Source organism: Ammospiza nelsoni, chromosome 23 (genome assembly GCF_027579445.1).
Source record: "Ammospiza nelsoni isolate bAmmNel1 chromosome 23, bAmmNel1.pri, whole genome shotgun sequence".
NCBI classification, from domain to species: domain Eukaryota; kingdom Metazoa; phylum Chordata; class Aves; order Passeriformes; family Passerellidae; genus Ammospiza; species Ammospiza nelsoni.
Genome location: NC_080655.1, coordinates 3,179,210 through 3,206,918, shown reverse-complemented (window position 1 = coordinate 3,206,918; position 27,709 = coordinate 3,179,210). Strand labels below are relative to the sequence as shown.

The following is a 27,709-nucleotide window of genomic DNA, read 5'->3' as shown; positions in this document are numbered from 1 at the left end:
TAAAAAAAAAACCAGGAATTGTCACCTCGTTATACCAAATGGAGCTGGGAGAGCCATTCCAGGTGGGATCAGCCTCCTTGGAAGCCATCCCAGCATGGAAAGGGATCCAAGAAGGACAGTGGTGGCTCTGGGGAGCCGCGTGCAGCAGGACAGGGGTGGCTGGGTTCACCCCAGAGTCCTGCTGGGATTCCTTGAAATGGCGCTATGGATACACCTGCACCTTCCCAGAGCTTTTCCAGAGCTTTCCTCCCTCAGGAGGCTCCTGGGACAGTTCTGTGCCTGCTGAGATGTCCCCTCCTCAAGTGGCACTGCCTGCACTGTGTCACATGTGCTCTTTTCCTGGAAATCCTGACCGGGAATCCGGACCCTAAATCCCCTTTCCTGGCATCCAGGAGTTTCCAGCCGCCTCCCCAGGGGCAGCACGGAACATTTGGTATAATGAGGCACCGGTGCTGGCATGGAACGTTGTCCATGGATAATGGTCCTGGCCTGGGATGGAGCTTCCCTGCTTGGGAACACCATTATCCTGGGGTCGGAGCAGGATGTGACGGGATCTCAGGATGAGGAGCACAGAGAGTGGCATGCACAGGGCGCTGGGGACGTGAGGGTGACGAGGGCACAGCAGCCATGCCATGGGGAGGAGGGGACGGGAGCCGGGATGGGCTCAGTTCCTGCCCTTCCCTGAAATCCTAAATGCTGCCCCTCCCGGAGCCCGGCCCCGCAATCAGCCCCGAGCTCCCCCAGCCAACAGCTCCAGCCTCCGGCTTCACCTTCCCTTCTGCCTCCCACAGGGAAACCTCCTGGGATTCTCCCAGCAATCCTGGTGTTCCTCAGGAGGAGGAGGCAAAGCTGGTGGATTTATGGGTTTTAGGATTTTTTGTTGTTGTTCTTATTAGATTGGGTTTCCCCCCCTTTATTTAGTTCATAAAACTCCATGGACTCCATCCCAGAGTTTTATTGTCCTTTTACTGTCCTTCCACTGACTCCTGCCTTTCCCTTGGAAATTTTGGGAATGGGGTTGTCCGTAACAGTCAGAGCTCTGGCTGAGCAGAAGGATGAAGGATTCACCCCAATCCTTCCCCTTGGATGGTGCCAGGGGATTTCTGCCAGCCATTCCAAGAGTTTGGATTCCCTTCAGAGCAGGAACGTGCCTGGTCATGGATTTGTCTCAGGAATGGTGGATGGGACCAGGAGGGGGTGGCTGGGTCTCCCTCTGTGGGGTCTGGAGAGACAGAGCCGGGAAATCCGGGACTGCTGCCAGAAGCTTGGCCTGGGGGAATCCCTGTGGGAATCCCTGTGGGAATCCCTGTAGGAATGGGGGGTTCAGGCTTCCCACAAACCACCCCACAAATTTGGGAAGCACGAGGCTCCCTATCCTGACTGGCATCACCATTTGGGGTCAGGGTCTGTCCTGGTTATGGCTCATAAAATCCTGCCTTGGGAAGGGATGGGTCTGACCCCAAAACCTGCAGCAGGACCGGGCTGGGCTCGTTCCTCCTCTGCTGTTTTCCCTGTCCCAGCCTGGAATGCAAAGGGAGCATCCCAAAAATTCACAGGTGGAATTTTTGGCCACCCCTGGAAGTGCTGAGCAGCAGAGAGGGAGGCAAGTGTTGGGCCTCAGTGTTGTTTAGGATGTTAAGGAATGCCAGCCTTTCCCTACAGCATCCTGCTTGTATTCCATGATTTTTGAGAGTCTGGGGAGCTTCCTGGAATCCTCTGGAATAAAAAAAATCCCTTTGAAATGGAGTTTCTGTGCCTCTGATGAAATTAATGTGATCCCTGGTTCTGTTTCTGATTCATTTATTTCCCCTAAATCCTCTGGCAGAATCTACTCTTACTCCATCCCTTCCCGAATCCCAAACCTGTTCTTCCCATGCTGGGAATAACACAGGATTCAATCAACCCATGGTTTAAATGAGGAGGAAAAATTCCCTGCTGGGTTTTTTCTCCAGCTCAGGTGGGAAAAGGAATTTTAATTCTTTAAGGAATTCGAATTAAAATGTCCCAAATCCCCTCGGCTGCTGGGTGAGCCCTGACAGCAGGACCTGCTCCTGGGGGATCAGGGAGAGCTGGGAATGCTTGGGAAGCTCCTGTCCCTTTCTGACACATCCCAGGAGATTTCCTGGAGGGAAAAAGGCTCTGCTGCTCTTCAGGGGTGACATTTGCGTGCAAAGAGCAGGATGGAGCCAGGGCAGTCGGAGAGGTTCCAGCTGAATCCCTGCTGGAGCCCTCAGGGGTTTTTGTGGGATTGTATCGGGCTGGAGCACAGGTAGACCCCAAATCATTCTCCTTTCCTGCTTCCAGGGCTGATCCCTACAGAGATTTGGACATTTCTCCTGAATATTCCTTTGTGGGAAGGACAGGGGCTGAGCTGTGGGGTGAGACTGCAGAAATACCCTCAGGCTGCTACAAAATTTGGGGTTTTGGGGGGTTTCACTCGCCAGGAGCTCTATTAAGGTTTTTCTGCTTCCGGTGGGAGCTGATCCCAGAATCCCAGCTCTGCCCAGCCTGACCCCAATGGAATTTTGGGCATTTCTCCCATGGATCCTCCTTAGGGTGCTTCAGAAATGCCCTCAGGCTGCTACAGACTCCGGGTTTTTGGGGCGTTTTTTGGGATTTTAGGTGTCAGAAGTTCCATTAAGGTTGGTTTAATCCTGCTGGGAGCTGTCCAAGGTCTCTGATTCCAGAATCCCAGGAAGAGGAGGTGGAACCCCACAACCTGGCGGCTCCTGGAGCCGTTTCCTTCGGGAATTACAGCGGGAAGGCGGCAGCAGGAGGAAAGGGGGGGGACAGGGATCGTTCCGGGGGGGATTTGTGGCACCACAGGGTGGGGGAGGGGGCTGTGATGGTGGGGGGGGGGGCTGATGGGGGGGTCGGACATTCCATGGGGTCCTACCTGTAGTCGAAGGATCCGTCCTCCACGTTCTTGTCCTCGGGATTGAGGTGCTCGTCCTTGTTGTCCCGCACTGCGAAGGAACAGAGGCCCTCCAGTTAAACCAGTAAGGATTGAAGGCTTTGGGAATGGGGAGGAGAGGTGAAAACTGCACCGGGGAGAGCTTGGAAAGGTTTACAAAGGGTTTGTAAAGTGGAAAAGGTCTGCAAAGTGTTCGTGAGGAGTTTAACAAGGGTTAGAAAGGGATTGGCCTCACCTGGTTATTTCCCAGGACTGGATGATCCCCAAGATTCCCAGACTTGTTTAAATTTTGGGAATCGCCATTCCCACCTCTCACCTGGATATTCCCTGCCACTGGATGATGCCACACCCATTGAAATTTTGGGATTTCCCATTCTCACTCTCACCTGGATATTCTCCACCATTGGACATTCCCCAAGGATCTTGGACCTTGGGGATGACCATTCCAAGCTCTCACCTGGATATTCCCCACTACTGGATGATGCCACATCCATTTAAATCTTGGGATTTCTAATTCCCACTCTCACCTGGATATTCCCCACCACTGGATAACCCCCAACAAGCCCAGACCGACTGAAATCCTGGGAATGGCCATTTCCATCCTCACCTGGATACTTCCCACCACGGCTCCTCTTGATGAAGCAGACGATGAGGAGGATGAGCACCAGGAGGGCGATGGCGCACATGAGGCCGATGAACCAGCCCTGCGTGGCGATGTCCACCTGGTTCTTGGTGTAGGCTGAGGAAAAAGGGGGAAATATTCCTAAGGAATGGAGCCAACCATGCAGGGAATGGAGGAAGAGGAATTCAGGGTGCTGGTTCAGGAATTTTCTTTGGTTTGGGTGTGTCTGGGTGTGTGATTGAGGTTGTAGCACAGGGATTTGTGGTTTTCTGGTGTTTTTTGGGTGTTTTTTTGATTCTTTATTGGTGAATTTTTGGTGGGTTTTGTGAGAACTTTTGGTGTTTTCTTATTGATTTTTGTGGGGGTTTGTGGTGTTTTCTTGGTGTTTCTTTGGGGGTTTTTTGTGGAGTTTTTTGTGGTTTTTTGGTGTTTTTTCACAATGTTTTGTTTGGCTTTGGTGTTTTATTGGTATTTTTGATTTTTTTTTCTGTGTTTTTTTGAGTTTTGGGGTGTTTTTTCGTGGGGTTTTGGTATCTTTTTGGTGATGTTTTTTCATGGTTTTTTTTTCCTTTTGTGGTGGAAAATAAAATCAATTTTATCAGGAATGCAAAACAGCAAAAGGGCCCAACAGAAAGGAAAACCTGGGAAAAGGGAATTGCAAAAAAAGATGAAAGAAGCTGGGGAATGAGTTTGATGGAATTTGCTGCATCTGAAAACTGCCCTCGGTGCAGGAAGATCCAAGAGGAACATTCCCAAGTCCTGCTGCCCAGGGATTTTGGGCAGCCCCACTGGATCAGGGAATTGCTGAGTTCTGAGGGTTCATTGGAAGCCTTGAACTGGGATGAACAGGGATGAACTGGGATGAACTGGTGTCCATGCCGAGGTGGCTCTTCTGCCACCACCACCCAGCTCCTGCTGCATCTGGTGGTGACCGAGGGTCTCAGGGCTGGGGAGGGCCTGGTGGAAGCCCCCCAAGATTTGGGATCAAGTGGGAATTTCTTGGAATACCAACAGGAATGCCACGGATCCAACCCTGGTGTCCAGAGATTTGGGGCAGCACTGCTGGATCAGGGAATTGCTGAGACCAGAGGGTTCATTGGCAGCCTTGAGAACTGGGATGAACTGGGATGAACTGGGATGAACTGGAGCATAGAGGGGTCTGATAGCTCTGAGTGTTTTCTCCTGGAGCAAATTCCCGCTTCCAGTGCCTTCCCAAGGCTGTTAGAGGATTAATTCCAAGCCTGTTCCCATCCTCCAGCTCCCGTGTCCTCCCTGCCATTCCCCGACACCCGGCTCACAGCTCTCCCACACGGTCAGACAGACAAATCCATGGCCTAAAAATAGCTCCAAGGCTGCCTTTTCCAGCCTCTCCTTGGAATTCAGTGAGGCAGAGGAGAAAATAACCTTCAGCAGGGCGGAGGGGCTGGGTTTATCCAAGCTGAGGGAAAACCGAGGCGTTCCTGGTGGGAATGTGGAAGAGCCAGGGTGATTGGGATGAGGTTGGGAGTGGAGATGGGCAGGAGATCCCAAAAATCCTGAAAATCTGGTGAGGAAAAAGAGGGGTAAAGAAAGCAGGAACAGCCCTCCCTTAATGTGTTCAGAGAGAAAGGATCTTGGAAGAGAGGCAGGGAAGGGAAAAATGGGTTGGATTGGCAAAAATTCCAAACCCATAAAATTTCAGGGACCAAACTGTGCTTGTTCCATGGGAATTGAGCCCACAGGAAGGAATGCTTTCCTTAGGATGAAATGCAGGGAATTGCAGGTGATCCATGACAAGGAAATTTGGATTAAAGAGAAGAATGACACAAAAGGGAATCTCTGGTCAAGAAGTGATGCTGAACCTGGAATGTTTTGTGGACTTTGGGCAGCATCAAGAGGGGAAGGAGCTGCCTGATGGTTCCTCTGGCTCCAACACTGCCAAATCCTACATTTCCTCAATCCCAGCCTGAATTCCAGAGTCCTCAAGGATGTGCATTTAGATGGAGGGAACGAGATGATGACAAAGAAATGGATTCAATAATCCAAATGCTGGGGAAGGGAAGGGGAAGGAAGCTTTGCTGGAAAGCTTGGAGATGGGAAAATTCCATGAACGGTGACGGGATGGGATTTTTCCAGGCAGAAACAAGGAGGTCTTCAAAATATGAAATTCCAGAGAAGCCTGAGAGGTGGGGTGAGGGTTGGAGCTGGGTTTGGAAAGGAAGGAGGATTTTAAACCCTGAGCCCCCAGGAGATCTCACAGGAGGATGGGGGCATAAAAAGGGGAATAAATCCATCCTTCACAAAAAAAGGGGGATAAATCCACCCTTCCTAAGAAAGGGGGATAAATCCATCCTTCCCAAAAAAGGAAGATAAATCAACCCTTTCCAAAAAAAGGAGGATAAATCCACCCTTCCCAAAAAAGCAACACTTGAGGACCAAATCAAAGTCCCTGCAAAGGCGGATTTGAAGTAAACGAGGGACTGTCAGAAAGGTTTGAAGCCCGTGGCTGTCCCAGGGGATTTTGTGATTTGCTTTAAGGTGAGACCAACCTCTAGGGAAAATGAAAAGCAGCTGCAGGATATGACATATCCTGATTGGAATTGCAGCTGCAGAGCCTTTTTAAAAAATAATTAATGATAATTTGGTGGCAGAATATTCGTTAGCTCGGAGTCATCATTGACGTGCCAGGAGCAGAGCTCAGCTCCACCGAGTTTTTTGCAAAAGAGGTCTTTGGGTGTGAAAAGTCCCCTCTCGCTCCAGCCCTGTGTGATCCTATCCCAGAATCTCAGGATCACTGAGGGTGGAAAATCCCTGTGGGATCATTGAGTCCCAGCTGTGCCCAATCCCCACCCTGAGCACTCAGTGCCACCTCCAGGTGCCACCTCCAGGGATGGGCGCTCCAAACCCCCCTGGGCAGCCCCTTCCAGCCATTTCCATGAGGAAATTCCTGCTCATGTCCAACCTGAGCCTCTCCAGCCCAGCCTGAGGCCGTTCCCTCTCCTCCTGTCCTGTTCCCTGGGATAAGATCCCAAATCCCCCCCCGGCTGTGCCCTCCTGGCAGGAGTTGTGCAGAGCCAGGAATTCCCCCTGAGCCTCCTTTGCTCCAGGCTGAGCCCCTGCCCAGCTGCCTCAGGACTCTCCAAACCCTTCCCAGCTCCCTCGCGACTCTCCAAACCCTTTCCCAGCTCCATTCCCTTCCCTGGACACTCTTCCCAGTGTTTGGACAAGCTAAGAAACCCATTTATTTATTTATTTATTTATTTATTTAAAATTTAGCAACCTTCCTTCTCTACTCCGCTATTTTTGTCGTTTCCAAGTGCCCTTTGCTCCTGGGAGGATTTTTTTTTGGCTTAATGAGCTGCCAGTTAATCAGGAATGAAATCAGAGCTCAGCCTCCTGCAGGGGAATATTTCTTATTTATCTGCCCCCAGCCTGAAGAAACCTTTGGAACAACGATTTACAAGACATGAAAAAACCCCCAAAACCCCTAAAACTGCTCAATTCCTTTTCATCCAAAGCATTCCCGATGCCATAGGATTGTCAGCAGGGGTCTGGCACTTGTGTCAGCAGCATCCAGCCAGGAGAGAAATGGATGTGGAGCGTTTATTCCTGCAGGGAAGGCGACAGCTCCGAGCATCCCACAGGGCTCAGGTCAGCACCAGCCTCAATCCTGGGGATAAAGGTGGCTCCATCCCTTATTCTCCATGAAAATATCAGTAGGAACCTCTCAATTATGGAAAATATATGCAGAGTCTTCCCAGCAGGAATCAGCCAAGGATATTGTGCTTTTTTTGCTGTTTTTTAATGATGCCTGGCCACTTGCTGTCGCCTCCATCACCCCACGGATCCCAAATGGGGGGGAAAGCAGGGGAGGAAGGAAAAGAGGCGGGTCCAGGTTGGGATTTGTTTTCCAGAGGGATAAAATGATTATTCAGAGGGATAAAATTGTTATCCAGAGGGATAAAATTGTTATCCACAGGGATAACTCCCATGGGAGGGCAGGAGCTAATGGAGATTTCGGACTCAGGGAAAGATCCGGAAAGAGAAACAAAATTGGAGATTTAACTCAAAACTGGAGCTGTGCTGGGAGGGATCTGGGTCCAAAATCAGCTCTGATGGGATCAGAATATTCCAGGGGCTGCTGTGCCATGGATTTGCTCAGTCCTGGAGCTGAGGGCGGCCCTTGCTGGGGTTTTGTCAGCATTGAGCAGGATTGGACACTCCAGAACCACCTGGATGTGTCACCTGGGGACATGGTGGCCTTGGCGGTGCCAGGGAATGGTGGGTCTCGATGATGGCAGAAGCTTTTCCAATGTTAATTCCATGGAACACCAGCAGCCACCATCTGTCCCTGCCAGGGAATTACCCGGCGGTATTCCAGATTTTCTGACAATTTCAGCTGCACACAGGGGGTGTGGGGAGCTCTGCTCCCCAGTTCCCACAGCTCTGTCTCTTTGAGATTCCCATTTTCCTTTTGCCATTCCCGGCAGGGCCTGAAGATTGCCAGAGTTTCCCATCCCACATCTGGAGCTGAGCAAAGCCGTTTTACTTCCTTGGAAATCCCCACCTCTACCTACAGCACTGTCAGGGAGGCTGCTCCAGTATTTCCTGCTCTGTGGAATTCCAGCAGAGTGGAATTGACAGGAGCTGTGCACAGATCCCTTAGGAAAAGCCCCTGGTGGATACAAAGGGATTTAGGGAATTTGGATTTACTGGGAATCGTCAGGAGGGAACGGTGGAGTTTTACAAATGCACAAAGCCCCTGTGGGACAAAGGAGGGAGCATCTGGAACCGGGCGGGAAATGGGCGAATCCGCAACCAGGAAAATGTGGAAACCACACGGAAACAAAGCCTGGAAAACTCTACACAAAATGCCAGAGGAAATATCCTGGGAGTATGGAAACCCCTAGGGATAATCTTGTGCCAACACCACATTCCCATTCCCAATCCTGCGTCCCGTCATTGACACCTCATTGTCGCCCAGAGTCCCAACGGGCACCAAGGGGCCGCAAGCAGAGGCTGTGACAACATGAACGTGCTCTCCTTCCTTTCCTTCATTCCAAGGACTCCCCATCCAAAGGATCCCCATCCAAAGGATCCCCATCCAAATGATCCCCTTCCAAAAGGATCCCAATCCAAGAGATTCCCCATCCCAGTGGATCCCCATCATGAGGGATCCCCATCCAAAGGATCCCCATCCAAAAGATCCCAAATCGAAGGATCCTCATCACAAGGGATCTCCATCCATCCATCCAAATGGATCTCAGTCCCTTCCTGGCATTCTCATCCTCCATGCAATGCCAAGCAATCCCTGAGTTGAGGGCGGTGGGATGAGGGATTTCCATGCAGCCATCACCATGGGGATGGTGGGGCCATGCCGGGGCCATGCTGGGCACACGCCGGGGACACTCTGGGGACACGCAGCCGACGCCTGTCTCACCTGAGCTGGTGGTAAAGGTAATGTACGAGTGCTCGCTGGGGTGGGACCATATGGGGAACACCCACAGCTTGTACATCATCCCCGGCGTCAGATCCGCCAGCTGCACCGAGGACGGGCCCTGAGCCTTAACGGGTATTGATTTCTCTGTCTTGTTACCTGGGGAACAGAAACCGCACATCAAACCCCGCCCGGACACCCCGCGGGGACACCGGGGACAATGCGGCCCAGGTGCGGGGCTGGCCCTGTGGGCTGGCCAGGAGTGACACGGCTCCTGGGGCAGGGAGCTGCTCTTTGGGGTCGGTACTGAGCTAAGGAACTGCTGGTTTGGGGTCGGTACTGTGAGCGAAGGAGCTGCTGGTTTGGGGTCACTACCTCAGGGACAAGGAGCTGCTGGTTTGGAGTCAATACTGAGTCAAGGAACTTCTGGTTTTGAGGTTGATACCAAAGCCAAGGAGCTACTGGTTTGGGGTCAGTACTGAGCCAAGGAACTGCTGGTTTGGGGTCACTGCCCTGGGGACAAGGAACTGCTGGTTTGGGGTCACTGCCCTGGGGACAAGGAACTGCTGGTTTGGGTCACTACTCTGGGGAAAAGGAGCTGCTGGGGTCATTACCCACTGAGAATTGTGGCTTTGAAGTTTTGTTCCTTCAAATGCCACCACAGCTGGCCAGAAGGGGCTGAAATCTTAAAGATTTCCTCCCTCAGCCAAATCCTGGAGAGGGAATCCCAAGGGATTGATGCTGCTGCATGGATTCAGCACCTGGGCTTGCTCCTTGTGCTTCCCAGTGACCGGGAAAAATAGGGGTGGTTTGGGAGCTGGGATATTTGAGATTTATGGCCTGGCAAGTTCATGCATATCCTGAAATATGGGAATTTTGGAAATCAGGCACTGCTTTGTGCAGGGAATTGTTTCAAGGACAATTCAAGGTCATCTCCTAAAGGAAGCTGGAATGGCAGGAGGGGATTCCTGCCTGGAATTACAATTTCAGGGATTCTGGACCGGCACAGCAGCGGATGCGAGGGCTGGGAAATAAACTCAGGGATGAGCAGCAGCCAGCACTGCCTCTCCAGAAACCCCAAACCAACCAACAAGACAAAAACCACTCCCTAAACCGGCACCAAACCCAGAGAGCCCGGCTCTGCTTCCAGCCCAGGACGGAGCCGTACAACGCTAAGGAACACCGAGGAGGAGGTTTGGGATCTTAGAGGATTCTGCCAACTCCAGGTTCAGGAATCCCATCTTCCAAATTCCCGTCAATTTCATTTTCCTCTCTGTTTTCCACCTCTTCCCATTGACATCGACATTCCCAAAGATCATCAAACCCCCACGGCCGTCGGCGCACGGAGAGGGAACCGCTGGAGAACCACCTCTGATCTACCCCAACCGCCACAACCACTATGTTTTCCCCTCTGTTTTTTTTTTTTTTTTCCAAGCTGGCCATGGAATCATGGAATTAAATCCAAGGAAAGGGCGGGAGCTGGCAGGATCTCTAAGGGCAGAGCCACCCCGTAGAGTCCCCACGCGATCTGATGCTTACTGGTGATATACTTAACCACAAAGTCAGTTCCTGCCGAGAAATTGTGGCTCCAGGTGATGTTTGCCCAGTTACTGTTTGCCATGGCTCTGATGTCCCATATGGACGATCCATTGGCGGCTGGGGGACAGGTTAGAACATGAGTTAGTCTTTAGTGGGGTTAGGCCCAGCTCAAAGCTGGTGAAAAATCTTGAAAACCTGACAGAAACCCTACAAAACTTGGTAAAAACCTTACAAAACCTCAAAAAAACATAACAAAATGGTGCAAAAGCCTTACAAAACCTCAAAAAACATAAAAAAGGGTACCAAAACATTATAAAATCTCCAAACAATTAAAAAACTGTACCAAAACCTTATAAAATGTCATAAAAAGACATAAGCATCATAAAACCTTCATAATAAGCTTCAAAAGCCCTCCAAACACCTTACAAAAAATGTCACAAAATCCTTACAAAAACCTCACAAATCCTAACAAAATCCATTAAAAAGACCTTATAAAAACATTATAAAACCTCATGAAAACACATAAGCATCCTAAAAACCTTTAAAAATCTTACAAAATCCTCACGAATACCTTACAGAAGCCTCAAAAACCCTTGAGAAACTTTAAAAAACTTTACAAAAACCTACAAAATTCTTACAAAATCTTCACAAAATCCTTACAAAACGTCACAAAATCCTTACAAAAACCTCACAAAAACCTCAAAAAATCCTTTCAAAATCATTACATAAACCTGAAGCGAACACTTTGGTCTCAGCCTAAGCATGAACAAACCTCAGCCTAAGGCTGGATCAATTCTTTCCAAGATTCTCAATATTTTTAGGGAATTTTGGGGGTGTTTAAACCCAGCGGCACTCGGCTCATCCTGGAATTCTTCCGGGGCACATCCCTGAGGATCTGGGCCAGCAGGGAAACCTCGTCTCAGAATTCCTGCATGGATGAGCACGGATCCAGTGCTGGGAGTGGCAGGGAATTGTCACTTCACCCTGGCCCCGGTGGGACAATGAGGTCACTCGTGTGTGAGGTTGAAGTTAAGGGATCTCGACGTTGCTCGGGATGAGTCCCGTTCCTACAGAAGTGGGAGCCAATCCCACACTTCAGTGGGGTTTTAAGGGACAGCAGAGAAGTGACGCCTTGGGGTTTTATTGTCATTTTTCCTCGAGGTGTTTCAATGTTTTGATGCCATAAATCTGGGATTAACCGCCACAATCCCTTGGAAAAAGCCAATTTTGGGGTTTTTAGGACCGGACGCTGTGGGGTGACCTGGAATCCCTTAAATCCCAAACTGGGTTGGATGGGGACCCCAGAGGTTCCTCATTTCCTCTTGTCCTCTTTCCCTGCTCTGCTCTCTGCAGATCCCCCCTGCAGAAACTTTTGGTGGCTTTAAAGCATTTAAAACTGATTTTATGCAAAAATATAGAGAAATGGCTTTGAGCTCAGTCATAGAATCATCCCAGACTCATTTGAGCAGGAAGGGACCCTAAAATTCTCCTCATTCCACCCCCAATCCACATTTTCCACTATCCCAGGCTGCTCCAAACCCCATCCAAGTTTTTAATGCAGATTTCGTTCCCTTTTTAGCTCGATTTATTTTTTGAACAACCCTAATTATTTATAAACCATCAATTCCGTTATCCTGGTGTTTCAACCCCAGATAAATCCTTCCAGATTTATCCCTCAAACACATGGAGGAGGGAAGATTTCCCCACCAGAGCAGAGTTTGATTCCCTGATGGTACGAGAAGATCTGGGAAACGCCTGGCATGGGGATGGTGCTGGAACTCCCACCCTTCCCCGGCGTTCCCGGGGGCTCCGGCAGCGCAGGGAGCAGTGGGATAAACCCAAGGACTCGGATAAATCCTGACAGGTCTCCTTGCTAGCAGCTGAGGTGCTAAATGCGAGCCGACATCTCCTGCAGGAGCACCAGAACCCGTTCGTAACAGCTCTAAACGCCACATCACACTTTGGGGGGGAGTTTGTAGGGTTTTCCACCTCTTCCCAAACTGCATCCGGCATCACCACACCCCCAGAGGGCCTGGGTTGTTCCCTGGTGGCACAGAACCCTCCAAATTACCGCTGGTACACTGAGACTCCACAGAACCCTCTGAATTCCCACTGGTACACCCAGATTCTACAGAACCCTCCAAATTCCAGATTGATTCCAGATTCCAAAGAACACTCCAAATTTCCACTTGTATACCCAGATTCTACAGAACTCTCCAAATTCTCACTTATACACTCAGATTCTGCCGAATCCTCCAAATTCCCACTTGAACACCCAGATTTCACAACCCTCCAAGTTCCAACTTGATTCCAGATTCCAAAGAACCCTCCAAATTCCAGATTGATTCCAGATTCCAAAGAACACTCCAAATTTCCACTTGTATACCCAGATTCTACAGAACTCTCCAAATTCTCACTTATACACTCAGATTCTGCCGAATCCTCCAAATTCCCACTTGAACACCCAGATTTCACAACCCTCCAAGTTCCAACTTGATTCCAGATTCCAAAGAACCCTCCAAATTCCAGATTGATTCCAGATTCCAAAGAACACTCCAAATTTCCACTTGTATACCCAGATTCTACAGAACTCTCCAAATTCTCACTTACACACTCAGATTCTGCTGAATCCTCCAAATTCCCACTTGAACACCCAGATTTCACAACCCTCCAAGTTCCAACTTGATTCCAGATTCCAAAGAACCCTCCAAATTCCAGATTGATTCCAGATTCCAAAGAACACTCCAAATTTCCACTTGTATACCCAGATTCTACAGAACTCTCCAAATTCTCACTTACACACTCAGATTCTGCTGAATCCTCCAAATTCCCACTTGAACACCCAGATTTCACAACCCTCCAAGTTCCAACTTGATTCCAGATTCCAAAGAACCCTCCAAATTCCCACTGGTACTTCCAGATTCTACAGAACCCTCCAGATTTCAACTTGAACACCTAGATTCTGCAGAACTTCCCAAATTCCAATTTATACTCCCAGGTTTTACAAAACTCTCCAAATTCCAACTTGTACACCCGAATTCTACAGAACCCTCCAAATTCCAGCTTGATTCCAGATTCCAAAGAACCCTCCAGATTTCCACTTGTACACCCAGATTCCGCAGAACCTCCAAATTCCCACTGACACACTGAGATTCTACAGAACCCTCCAAATTCTCAGTTATACACTCAGATTCTGCTGAATCCTCCAAATTCGCACTTGAACACCCAGATTTCACAACCCTCCAAGTTCCAACTTGATTCCAGATTCCAAAGAACCCTCCAAATTCCCACGGGTACTTCCAGATTCTACAGAACCCTCCAGATTTCCACTTGTACCCCCAGATTCCGCAGAACCTCCAAATTCCCACTGATACACTGAGATTCTACAGAACCCTCCAAATTCTCACTTATACACTCAGATTCTACAGAATCCTCCAAATTCTCACTTATACACTGAGATTCTACAGAATCCTCCAAATTCTCACTTGTGCACTGAGATTTCACAGAACTCTCCAAATTCCAACTCACACACCCAGATTCCCATCTCAGAGCCGTGGGAAGGCTCCAATTTTCCCACTATCCCAAGGAATCAAGGTGGGGAAGGGTCCCAGTAGGGTTAGAGAGGGGTTAGAGGAGAAGGAAAGCTCAGTACCCAACTCGTGCCTGGTGGTGGCTGCCGGAGCCCTCTCGGCAGCGGCGCTGGTGCTGGCGGCGGTGCTGGCGGCGGTGCTGGTGGTGGTTGTGGTTGTTGTGGTGGTGGTTGTTGTGGTTGTGGTGTCGGTGGTGGTTGGGGTGGTTGTAGGACTGGTTGTAGGACTGATTGTAGCACTGGTTTCAGGAGTGGTTTCAGGACTGGTTTCTGCACTGGTTTCCTCCACTGTGGTTGGAGGCGGCCCAGTTGCCTCTGGGAGAGGGAAACACCGGCTTTGTACCTGAGGTGGTGTCTCCTGGGCACTGCCCTCCCTGGGGCAGCACAGCACGGAGCTAATCCCGCCAGGGACGCACAGCTGGACGCCTTTCCCTGCCCCTGTCCCCATGCAAAGTTGTCCTGAGCCCATCCCAGGAGCTGGGAGAGGTGCAGGAGCAAATCCCGCCAGGAACACACGGCTGGACTCTTTTCCCTGCCCCTGGCCCCATGCAGGGATGGCCTGGGCTGATGCCAGGGGCTGGGAGAGGTGCAGGAGCAAATCCCACTGGGAATGCCAGGCTGAGTCACTTTTCCTACCCCTGTCCCCATTCAGGGATGGCCTGAGCCCATCCCAGGGACTGGAGCAAATCCCACTGGGAACACAGGGCTGGACTCCTTTTCCTACCCTTGTCCCCATGTAAGGGTGTCCTGAGCCCATCCCAGGATTTGGGAGAGGTTCAGGAGCAAATCCCACCGGGAATGCCAGGCTGAGCCCCTTTTCCTTCCTCTGTCCCCCCGAGCCCATTCCAGAGAGGTGCTGGGGCTGCTCCTGTTCCCCCAGTTTGACGCCAGTCCCAGTCCCAGGCCTGAACAAGCTGCTTGTCCTCTGCCTTTTCCCTGCCCATCACCCTCCTGGGATAAACCAGCACAGCCACTCTGGAAAAATGCAGCTGAGGGAACCCTCAGGTTTGTCCTCACCCCATTGTCCCGCGGCATTCCAGGAAATGGGATTTAGCTCGAGGAAAACGCACTAATCCCATTAATCCCATTAATCCCATTAATCCGGCTGGCCCTGCACTACACCTGCAGCATTTTTGGAGCTGCCAGCTCAGCCTGCAGCTTCCCAGATTTTTCCAGCCTGGAGAAGGAGCAGCTTCAGCATCGAGGGAGGTTTAACTCGCGGGGGAGGGAGGGTTGGAGCTCGGGCAGTGCTGCCCCTCCCAATTTACATTGAAATGAGGATTTGGAACACCCCGAGCCGTCCAGCGGGGATAACTGAGAGCGATTTGTTTGTTAATTGTCTCACTCGGGCTGTGATCCCAAGGAAAAGCGGGAATGTGCTCCAAGGAAAGGGGGAAATGTGTCCTTTAACCCACCCTGAGTGGGGTGAGGGTCCCACAGGGAGGGAGGGGAGCGCTGGGTGGGGCTGGAACCTTCCAGCAGAAAACACAGCCGGAATTCAGCTCCAAATACCAAAGGTGACTCCGAGGGGACTCACCCCGGCACACTCAGGTTAAATTATATTTAACATCATTATTTCTGCAGGCCACGGGATTCCAAATCCCTCTGATGGGCGAAGGAAGCCAGATTTTATAAATATCTCCCTCAAACCACAACAGCTCTAGGGAAGCACTTTAAAACCAGTCCTAGGAGCAAGCCAGGCTTTTCTTCCACACCCAGCCCATCCCCAAGGAGAGCCAAGCCCTGAAACTCAGCATCCAAAGGCTGAGAGCGGCAGGAGCTGGCCCAGTCCATCTGAGATGCAAAATTAGAGTTTGAGCACAGCTGAAAGCACCAGGCCGGGTCAGGGGTGACCCCAGAGCAGCCCCAGGTGCTCAAAAACTCCAGCCCAGCTCCAGGGGTGCCCCCAGAGAACTCCTGGGTCCTCACAGTCCCCCTAAAACTCCAGGCCAGCCTCAGGGATGTCTCCAGAGCATTCCTGGTTCCTCGAAAGTGCCTCAGGAGCAGCCACAGTTACCCTAAAACTCCATCCATACCCAGGGGTGCCCCCAGAGCACTCCCAGCTCCTTAAAAGCACCAGCCCGGCCACCAAGAGCAGCCACAGTCACCCCCAAACCCCCATCCAGCCGTAGGAGCAGCCACAGCCACCCTAAAACCCCCACCCAGCCGTAGGAGCAGCCACAGCCACCCCAAAACCCCTCTCGGCGCTGACCCCACAGCATCCCCCAATCTCATGCACCCCAATCCGAAGCCCCCCGTGCACAGCCCGTCCCTGCCCCGGCCAGGGGGAGGTGACAGGGAGGGGACACATCCAAAGGCTCGGCTTTGCCCTCGCGTGCTCGTGGTGAGCCAAAAAAAACCCCAAAACCAAAAAGGGATTTTTTGCGTTTTGCCTTTCTGGGTTTGTTCCGCGGGTCTGAAGGCCGCTAAAAGCTTTTCCTGCGCTGGGATTTGTCTCCATCCATCTCCGCGGATTGCTGGAGGGTTTTTGGGGTTAAGAGATTGGTGTCGCCGGGTTAATGTCCCCATTAACGGGATGGAGCAGCGCCGGAGGCTGGGAACACTCAGCTAATGCAGGCTCGGCATTCCCACGGGAATCCCGGCTCCCCTCGGAGGAAAACGAGACCTCAAAGGGCACAAAGTGAATTGGGGGAAGGCGGGAGCCGGTGGAAAACCTGGCACGGCTTTCCAGCTTCCATGGGGGAAGCAGAAATTCAGTTTTTAATGCTCCTCCATATTTTAGATGGGAAGAGATTACCCGGGATAAATCTCAGAGCATCCCCCACGCACCCAAATCCTCCGGGATTCTGCCCCTCCTGGAGCAGCGGGATGAGCTGCCAGCGGCTCCAGGCGGGGTTTGCCCTCCCTGCCCCACTTCCCTGGCTCTGGGGGAAGCGAGTCCCGCCAGCGGAGCCGTCACTTCCCATCAGGATAACGGGGGATGGATCCGAGAGAGACCCGGGAGGGGATGGAGGGATGGAAATCAGCCTGGCAGGAGCGGGGACAGGTGAAGAGTGGGATGGGGTGAGCTGGAAAACTCGGGGAGGGCAGGGCGGGAGTGCGGCTCCCATGGAGAGGGAGGGGTGGGGTTTGATCCTAAACCGCCCCGGGATGAGGAGCTGAGGCCTCGTCTGGGTTTAAATCTGAAATGGATGCGGGAGGAGAGCTCGGATTTGGGGAGGGGGAGATCGGGGGCGTTCGCTGGTCTTTGGAATCCATCCCCTAATGAGATCTGGGGGGATCTCGGGGATCAGAGAGATCACAGAGCCCTCACGGGTCAAGGAGGATTTCATGGATCCCATGGATCTGATATCCCCCAGAGAAAAGGGATCCCAGGGATCTCAGGGATGAGAGAAGTCAAGGGGGATTTCAGGGATCCCAGGGATCCAATATCCCCTAAAGAAAAGGGATTTCAGGGATCAGAGGGATCTCAGGGATCGAGGAGGATTTCAGACATCCCATGGATCTGATATCCCCCAAAGAAAAAGGATTTCAGGGATCAGAGGGATCAATGAGGATTTCAGGGATCCAATATCCCCAAAAGAAATGGGATCTCAGGGATCACATGGATCTCAGGAATGAAGGGGGATTTCAGGGATCCCATGGAGCTGATATCCCCCAAAGAAAAGGGATTTCAGGGATCACAGGGATCAAGGAGGATTTCAAGGATCCCAGGGATCCAATATCCCCCAAACTAAAGGGATCTCAGGGATCAAGGGGGATTTCAGACATCCCATGGAGCTGATATCCCCCAAAGAAAAGGGATTTCAGGGATCACAGGGATCAGGGGGATCAAGGGGGATTTCAGGGATCCAATATCCCCCAAAGAAAAGTGATCCCAGGGATCTCAGGGATCCAATATCCCCCAAAGAAAAGTGATCCCAGGGATCTTAGGGATCCAATATCCCTCAAAGAAAAGTGATCCCAGGGATCTCAGGGATCCAATATCCCCCAAAGAAAGGGGATTTCAGGGATCACAGGGATCTCAGGGATCAGGGGGATCAAGGGGGATTTCAGGGATCCAATATCCCCCAAAGAAAAGGGATTTTCAGGATCCAACAGCCCCTTCCCAGGGTCCCCTCTCACTGCCACCAGGAGTGGCAAAGATCCCGAAGGGAGACAGGAGACCCAGGCTGGCATTTCCAGACCTTTGGAAAGCCTGGAAATCCCATCCATTCTCCTAAAAACACCGTGGTGCTCCAGGCACAACATTGTGGAGGAGCTGGAATTGTTCTCCTGCATTCCCAGGGCTTGGACAGAAAGTTTGGGGCCAGGATGAAGCACCTGAAATTTGTGGGATGAGGGGAAAATCCCCTCTTTTCCAAAAGAGAGCAGCCAATTCCCCATCCCAGATGGGGCAGCATCAGGAAATTGCTCCAAGGGGGAAGAAATCACCCGGGAAATTCGGATTAAAAACCACCAGCAGCAATTCCCAGCTCTTTATTCCATTTTAGCCGAGCCCATCTTCCTGGAAAGCGCCAAACGAGCACTCAGCTCTTTAATTGCCTCCCTTTCAAGGCTTTTTCCGTCTCCAAGATCCATTATTCCCTCTCAGGGAAGGATGGGGGGAAGATGATGGATTGAAGATGCAGCAATTAATAATTTCACTAATGAGAGATGCTGAGCTCTTCGCTGCCTCCCCAGCTGGGAGTGAGCCACAAAAAACAAAATAAAATAAAGAGTCCAAACCTTTCACAAAACCTGTTTGAAGCTCAGATTAGGGGGAAAAATCCCGGAGAGGGAGAATCCTAAAAGAAAACCAGGATTTTTTTAAGGGAAGCTCTAAGGAAAAGATACAAATCCTGCTCAGAGTAGGATAATTCATTAAAAGTGGCTCCTTTTTTTTCAAAATGCATGAAACAATCCCAATCTGTGCTGCCTTTTAATTATTTAAAGGCGCTTTTAATGTGTTGTTGGGCTGTGGCAACAGCTTTCCCTGGGGTGTGTCTACAAAATAATGAGGCTTGGAGAAATTGGGATGAATTTTTTATGATTTTTGATGATTGGGCTGAGGACATTGGCAGAGATTTATTTTTTTATTCTCCCGGTTTTTACCAAGAGAAAGAAACTGAGAGTCCATGGCTGCAAAGTGCTGAAAATCTGACGTGGAAAGAGAAGAAATTGGAGAAGAGAAGGAGGTGATGGAGCAGAAAGAGAGGCCTCAGCAATTTCTTGTTTCTAAAATGAAAAAATGGGATTTTTCTCCTCAAATTCCCATTTATAGACAGAGAAAAGTCAGGATTTTCCCTTTGAGTCTAAACGCAATTTCTTTATGCTCCCTGATGAAGTTTTACCCATAAAGATGGAAAATCAAAAATCCAGTTTTGGATTTTTTTCTCTCTTGGAGCACAAATAAAAACTCTTTTTAAATCTCCTCTTTTTCCCAAATTTCCTCTCCTGGCATCCAAAGCCTGGCTTAGGAAAGGTGAAGCCTTTCCTGAGGGAAAATCCCTGCACTTCACTTCGATTTCATCTCCTGCTCTGGTTCCTCCTGACCCTGTGTCAGGTTTTCCCTGGAAAATGAACTTTTCATTCCCTGTCAGCACCAGGAGAATTTTCCTGCAATTCAGGACAAATTCCATAAAAATCCACCTGATCTGGGTCAGCCGGTGGAGATGGGGAAGGTCAGGGAGCATTTCCAAGGATTTTTTGGGAAGAGAAACGTCCTCTGGAGCCTGAGGAGAAGCAGATCCAGCTCTGGAGCAGGACTGGGGTGGGAGAGGGAATTTTCCATGCCCTGAATCCCCTCCTGGAGCCTGGGATGGGGAGGAAGATGAGGCAGCAATTCTCGACCTCCAGCTCCCCATCCCGACTCTCCAAAGTTTCCTTTCTCCTTTTGGAAAGGGGAAAATGGCTCTGGATAATTGGGGATTATCCCTGAAATCACAAATAATTCCAGTGGGGCAAGGAATGATTTGGGACTGGGAGGATGAAGAGATCAGGCTGTGATTCCAGAATTCAGCAGGACCTTCTGGAAGCAGAAAAGGACTTGAGGTGATCCTGATCCACAAAGAAAATCTGGATTCTGTTGGCTGAGACAAACACTGGGTGGAGAAGGAGCTGGAGGGGAGGGTGGTCCCGATTCTGAGGGTTTTTATGTGGATTGTTGGGGATTTTATGTTCATTTCCAGGATTTTTTATGTTAATTTTCAGGATTCTTATTTTTAAGTGCATTTTCAAGTCCCCACCACGTAAACCTGACCAATCTGTTATTCCTCTTTTTTTGAGGGGGAAGAGTAAAAGACAGAAATGAGAAAAATTGGCATCTGTTCAGGAATGGGGGGGTGGGGGGGAAAGCAAAATAATATCGGGAAGAGACGTAGGTGCAGCAAAATCCAAGGAAAAGGAACATCCACGAGGCAGGAAAGCGAATCCTGCACTTGGATCCCTCGGGAAAACCTTCCCTGGGAAATTGTTCCTGCTTGGAATGTGCAGAGGCAAAGCAGGACCTGCTGAGAGCCTGGGAGCTGCTGCTGCTCCCAAAAAAGCTTTTTTTGGGATGAGTTTGGGGCTGGCTGCACTCCCTGCTTGGAAATTCCCGCTTTCCTGAGCTGGGAAAAGGCTGATTGGAACGTGGGAAATGTGTGTTGGGTGTGGAGAAATCAGAATTTTCCAAGTTTGGGAGAGTTGGGATTGTGTTGTGGCGATGCAGGGCGGAGCTGGGATATCCGGGATCGGATTTTCCGTGGAAGCAGGAGGAGGAGGAGGAGGAGGAGGAGGAGGAGGAGGGGGAGGAGCTGTCCCTGGTGCTGGAAAAGTTCTTTCCCTGCTCCCACGTTTTGGGAATAGCGAGGAGGGCAAAGCCAGCAGAAGGCTCCATGCAGAATCATGCACAGCTCAAATTCCCGCTCAACCCTTCCAATGGACACCGGGAATGGGAGGAATCTCCTGGATGAAAGCCCTGGGAGAGCTACAGGGAATCTCCAAAAAACAAAACATCCCAAATTTCCAGCTGCGATGCCACAGGTGCTGGAAGCCAGAAATGTTCTGGGGTTTGTGGGGTGAGGATGGCGAGGGTTAAAAAGGGAGAAGGGCTTGTGCAGAGTTGGAGTTAAAATCCTCTGCGAGAATGGGAAAAGCTCTTTAATAGGGAAAAAACTTTAAAAGGGAAAACCCCTCTTTAATAGGGAAAAAGACCCCAACTTTCTGTAATAAGAAAAAATGCCTCTTTAGTAGGCAGAAAACCACCCTTTAATGGGGAAAAACCTCTCTTACATATGGGAAAAAAAAACCCTCTAAAACAGGGGGGAAATCTCCTGTAATAGGGGGAAAATCCCCTCTTCTTTAATGGAGAAAAATATCTTTATCTCCCTCCCTTGAAAGAGGAAAAAACCCCTCTTTCATATGGGAAAAACCCCATCTAAAATAGAGGGAAGTCTTTAAAAGGGAAAACCTCCCTTTAATAGGGGAAAATCTCTCTTTCATATGGGAAAAATCCCCTCTAAAATAGGCAAAAAGCCCCCTCTAAAATAGCTGAAAAAATCCTCAGTAAGAGTGGAGAAAACCACTGTTTAATAGGTAGAAAATTTGTTTAATAGGGGAAAAACCCTCTTTAATATTAAAAAAGCCCTTTAATAGGCAAAAAATGCCCCTCTTTAATATGGGAAAACTCCCCTCTAAAATAGGTGGGGAAACCCTCATTAATGGGGAAAATTTGTCTGTATTAGGGGAAAAATTCCCTCCTAAAACGGGGAAAGAAAACCCATTAAAATATTAAAAACCTCCTCTTTAACAAGGAAAAAAAAATCTTTAATATTGAAAAAAAACATGTAATAGAAAAAAAATTGTTTAACAGGGAAAAACCCCACTTTATTAGGGAAAAAACCCTGTTTTTAATAGGGGGAAAAAACCCACTTTAAAAGGGAAAAAAACCTGTCTTTAATAGGGGAAAAACCCCCATTTTATTGGGAAAAAAAACCTCTTTAATAGGGGGAAAAAACCCACTTTAAAAGGGAAAAATGTCTTTAATAGGGGAAAGAACCCACTTCAAAACAGAAAAAATAAACCTCTTAAATAGGGAAAAAACCCACTTTAATAGGGAAAAATGCCATTTTAATGGGAACTCGACTCTCCTTTGGGCTTGCCCATCCCACGGCCACTGTGGTTTGGTTTTCATGAGATTTTTGAGCGGCTTTTAAGCCTGGCTTAGAGACCTTTTAATCTCCGCCTGCCCCGCTGTGGAGCCGCCCTGGTGCCCTTTGTGCCTGGAAGGATTGAAATGCCCACTTGGCGTGGCCATTGGAAGGGTTTTAACGAACTTCTCGGCTTAATTGGCAGCTTAATTGGCAAGCTCCGTTGCCCCCATGCCGGTTACCTCCGGGTACGGTACCTGGGCTTGGCGTGGCTTCGGAGGCAGCGCCAGGGATAGAGAGAGAGAGAAAGGGGGAAAAACGGGAAAACGGAGAGAAAGAGGGAAGAGAAAAACACAGGAATTTATCAAACAACCCCAACGCGCCGCCAGGACACTCGGAGTCATCGGAGAGCGGAGAGAGAGGGGGAAAATGGGATTAAATCCAACGTGAGGCAGGCTCTGGAATCCAGGAATCTGGGATAAACCAGGAATCAGGGATAAACCACACCAGGGAATCAGGGAGAAATCAGGAATCAAGGATAAACCATGCCAGAGAATCAGGGATAAACCATGCCAGCGAATCTGGGATAAACCATGCCAGCGAATCTGGGATAAACCAGGAATCAGGGATAAACCATGCCAGGGAATCTGGAAAAAAACAGGAATCAGGGATAAACTACACCAGGGTATCAGGGATAAACCAGGAATCAGGGATAAACCAGGATTGGCAATAAACCAGGAATGAGGGATAAACCACACCAGGGAATCAGGGATAAACCAGGAATCAGGGAATCAAGGATAAACCATGCCAGGGAATCAGGGATAAACCAGGAATTGAGGATAAACCAGGAATCAGGGATAAACCACGCCAGGGAATCTGGAGTAAATCAGGAATGAGGGATGAATCATGCCAGGGAATCAGGGATAAACCAGGAATCAGGAAATCTGAGATTAACCAGGATTCAGGGATAAATCATGTCAGAGAATCCAGGATAAACTGGGAATCAAGGATAAACCAGGGATCAGCGATAAACCACGCCAGGGAATCTGGGATAAACCACGCCAGGATCCAGGTTAAACACCCAAGAGAGGGCAGAGGTGGCACTGAGGTGACAACAGTGGCATCAAGGTGACAATGGTGGTGTTAAGCTGAGTACTTAAGTGGGTATTTAGGTCTAATACCAACAAAACCCGATTTTGACACTGAATTTTGAACTTCACCAGGGTTTTAAACTGGTTTTGACACTGAATTTTGAATTTTGCATCGGTTTTTCCTTGCTCATCCCACCTGATTTAAATTCTGTGATTGGAGGAGTGTGGTGAGCAGGAAACCTCCTTGGAGCACGCAAATGGGTTTAATTTCCTTAATCTGCTTATTTTCCTTAAATTCCAGCCTCGTCTTTCCCTCAGCTTGGCAGGAAGTCCCACCAAAGTGAGAAAAACTCACCTATTTTGTGCTTTACCTTGTGTTTGGAGTGCGAATTTCTGTGATATGGGAGTAAATTACTCAAATGTTATAAATTTTTGTGTTTTGACAGCAAAATTTTGTCCTTTTGCCACATCCTCACCCCAAACCCCAAAGAGGAGTTTTCTTGTCTTGTCCAGCAGGTTTGGGCACCACCTGATACTTCCAATACATAAAATTGACCCAAATCAATAAAATGTATACACCACGACTGTTATCTCGCTATTATCAGTGTCCAAAATTTGAGTGTGAACCAGCTAAAAATATTCAATTTTCAGCTTCAATCCAACCCCTGAACTCTCCAATCTCTTTTAAAGCATTTCCAGGCCCCTCTCATGCTTTCCTTGGCTGTTTTCTCCCCTCATCCAATAAATTTTACCAGATCCCACCCCAGGGGGGTCGGGAATGGTTTTATTCCCACCGGATCTGGGCAGGAATCACTTTCCCCACTCAGAGCCATTAGCTGGGATGGGGGATGGAGGGAAGGAGAGAAAACCCCATTAAATCCCAGCTCTAACCAAATCCCAGCTCTGTCAGCCGAGCCTAAAGAGGGGAGAGAGCCGCCCTTGATTCCCTCAGGGCTCCAGAACTTCCACTTAAATTTGATGGATGTTCCACAAGGGGAATTTTATCTGATTATGGGGCTGAGACTGGGGCTCTGGAGGCTTTTAGGGTCAGGTGACACCCATGGGGTGACAGGGAGGTGGCACCAGGAATTTTATTTTATTATGGGGCTGAGATTGAGGCTTTGGAGGCTTTTAGGGTTGGGTGACACCCATGGGGTGACAGGGAGGTGGCGCCAGGAATTTTATTTTATTATGGGGCTGAAATTGAGGCTTTGGAGGCTTTTAGGGTTGGGTGACACCTGTAGGGTGACAGGGAGGTGGCGCCAGGAATTTTATCTGATTATGGGGCTGAGATTGGGGCTCTGGAGGCTTTTAGGGTCAGGTGACACCCATGGGGAGACAGGGAGGGGATACTGAGAATTTTATCTGATTATGGAGCTGAGATTGGGGCTCTTCAGGTGATACCCATGGGGTGACAGGGACGTGGCACTGAGGTCCCTGCACTCAAAAATCCCCCAACACTGCCCCTGTTGAGCTCGCAGAGAAACACAGAGGAGCAAATCAGAGCTTCACCCTCAGCGCAAGGAGAGAGAGATCCCAAAATCACGGATTGATTTGGGTTGGAAAGGACCTCAAATCTCATCCAGTCCCATCCAGGGACATTTCTACCATCCCGTGAAGCTCCAAGCTGACCTTGGACACTTCCAGGGATGCAGGAGCATCCACAACCTCTCTGTGCCAGCACTTCCAAATACTCTGAATGAGGAATTCCTTCCTGAATCCCATCTCACCCTGCCCTCTTTTGGTAAAAAAAAAAAAATTCTACAAATTCTCCTGTTCCAGGGCACACAAGGAATGTCCCTCCCTTGGGACAGTCCCCAGGTCACTTCAGCGTTTGGCCACTTCCACCTCTGCAAGAAAACCTCAGTGGCCATCACTGTCCTGCACTCCTGGTTTTTGGGATTCTCTGATTCCATTTTTGGGCTGTTCCATGGCCCGTTGTGATGCCATTTTTGGGTTCACCAGGGCCTGTCACAATGTTGTTTTTGGGGTTTGCTACATCCTGTCATGATGCCATTTTTTGGCTATTCCACAGCCCATCATGACGATATTTTTGAGATTTGTCAAGGCCTGTCTTTATGCCATTTTGGGGTTGCCACATCCTGCCACAGGGCCGTTTTTGGGCTTTTTCATGACCTGCCATGATGATATTTTTGGTGTTTGCCACATCCTGCCACAGTGCCATTTTTTGAGCTGTTCCATTTCTTGCCACAATAACATTTTTGGGGTTTGCCACATCCTGTCATGGTGCCACTTTTTGGCTGTTCCATGGCCTGTCATGATAACATTTTTGGTGTTTGTCACATCCTACCACGATGCCATTTTTGGGCTGTTCCATGGTCCATCATGGTGCCATTTTTGGGTTTGCTACATCCTGCCACAATGCCATGTTTTGGCTATTCCATGGCCTGTCATGATAACATTTTTGGCATTTGTCACATCCTGCCACGATGCCACTTTTAGTGTTTGTCACATCCTGCCACGATGCCATTTTTTGGGTTTGACACATCCCTGTCCCCTCGGCCAAGCCGAGTGCTGCCCTTACCTTCATCCAGCAGCGCCGGCGAATCCTCCATCAGGATCTCTCCCTCTCCCACCTGGGTGCGGGCGCGGAGCCTGAAGCGGTAGCGGGAGATGGGGTCTGACCTCTGCAGGGTGAACCTCGTCTGGTTGGGGGACAGGTTCTCCACCACTGTCCTGCCCATGCGGGACCCGTTAACTGCAGAGGGAAGGCAGAGCAGGCTGGACTCAGGAATTTTGGGGTGTCCAGTTCATCCCTCACCCCTCAGGTGGTCTGTGAGGTCACTGTGGGGACTCTGAGGGGCTCAGAGCTGTCGCTGCTCTTGAACATGGCCAGGTTGGGGCAGTTGGTGACACCCTGGCTTGGGGACCTACTGGGGGGGGACCTTCAGGTGCTCTCTATTGCCCCAGGCTCTGGGGTATCACTTAAATCTTGTTTGGATGAGCACCAAAATGACTCTGTCTGCACCTAAAATCCTCCTAAATTCAAGATCCAGCTGATTTTCCCTCAAAAACTGAGTCTGGGGAGCTGCTGAGCACTCACCCTCTCCTTGATTGAGTGGAGATGTCTCCAACTTGTCCCCCCACTCTGGAGAGATTCTGTGGGGCTCAGAGCTGTTAAACACTCCCAGTTTGGGACACTTGGGGACACTCAGGTAGGCAGTGAAGGCTCAGGGTCCTTCAGGCTCTGGGTATCACCTCAACCAATTTGTGTTGGGTGAGCACAAAAATGCCTCAGGCTGCACCTAAAATCTTCCTAAATCTGTGATAAAACCATTTTCCTTTCAAAAATTTAGTCTGGTGAACTGAGCACCCACCACCCCCTCTACAGATGGCCAGGACCCTTCCCAACACCAGTTTGTCCCACCATGGAAGTCTCCAGTTCCTCGTGGATCTGGCACAAAGCAGGAAGGGAAGGATTTCCTGATTTATCCGCGGGAGGAAGACGCGGGACGTACAGGGTGTGTATTGGAGGGTGTATCCCGTGATGATGCCGTTGGGGTGCTCAGGGTGATCCCACTCCAGGTTGATGATTTCCAGGTTGGGCTGTCGGATCCGCAGGTACCTGGGGGCGCTGGGCACTTGGAGGGGAGCGGGGAGGAGAGGGGAGAGAGGAGAAAACACACACGGGGTAACGAACCTGGTGCTGCTGCGCCCGCCATGGGCCCGGCCATGCCCTGGCCACTCCAAAATCTCCACACAGACACACCCTGAATGGATCACACAAGGATTTATCCCAAAAATCAGGAGCCAGCTGAGGTTTTTGGCCAAAAAATTCCCATGGGATTCTCCAGCGAGGCCACAGGAATGCAGCTCCAACCCTGCTGCTCCTGTTGGACCCAAACTTCCCAGCCTTCCTTACACCCCCATTCCATCTGAAGGTTGGAAAATTTTAATCCCAAAAATTTCTCCCTTAGAGACACAAAAAGTATCCCAGAAACTTTTCTGAACTCCAGCTCTACTTCTCCTCTTGAACCCAAATTTCCTGACCTTCCTTACATCCCCTACCCATCCCAAAGATTTCTCTCAGAAGCACAAAAAGTATCCCAAAAACTTCTCTAACTCCAGCTCCACTTGGACCGAAATTTCCTGACCTTCCTTACATCCCCCCGCCAATCCCAAATTTTCCATCCCACAGATTTCTCTCTTAGAAGAACAGTAAGTATTCAAAAAATTTCTCTTAATTCCAGCCCCATTTCTGCCTGCTGGAAACAAATTTCCCAACCTTCCTTACACCCCTCCCTCCCATCCCAAGGTTTTCATCCCAAAGATTCCTCTCTTAGAATCTCCAAAAGTGGCATCTCTTATCCCAAAAAATCGCTGGGAAGCACAATTCCAGAAATCTCTGCTTCCCACTGCTCCTCACCCTAAGGAATGCTTGTTAAATCGCTGCTTTAACTGCTGAAGGAAGGAAAGAATTATCCAGCCTGGAGTTAAATTATTCT

The 27,709-nt window shown here is 49.8% G+C and overlaps 1 protein-coding gene across 8 annotated transcripts in view; it reads right to left on the bottom strand.

Annotated features, from left to right (window-relative positions):
- Positions 1 to 27,709, bottom strand: part of NFASC (neurofascin) — an 82,328-nt gene that overhangs the window by 8,393 nt on the left and 46,226 nt on the right. For 3 of the 8 annotated variants that reach the window (XM_059487761.1, XM_059487762.1, XM_059487764.1), the window contains 4 exons: positions 26,723 to 26,845; positions 25,789 to 25,962; positions 3,522 to 3,653; positions 2,897 to 2,966 (listed from right to left, as the gene is read on the bottom strand). In XM_059487761.1, the coding sequence (XP_059343744.1) occupies positions 2,897 to 2,966; positions 3,522 to 3,653; positions 25,789 to 25,962; positions 26,723 to 26,845 (499 nt within the window). Of the gene's footprint in view, positions 1 to 2,896; positions 2,967 to 3,521; positions 3,654 to 8,955; positions 9,112 to 10,491; positions 10,609 to 14,143; positions 14,396 to 22,409; positions 22,425 to 25,788; positions 25,963 to 26,722; positions 26,846 to 27,709 lie in introns of those variants that run through there. The other 5 variants (XM_059487758.1, XM_059487760.1, XM_059487765.1 and 2 more) reach the window with 4 other exon arrangements.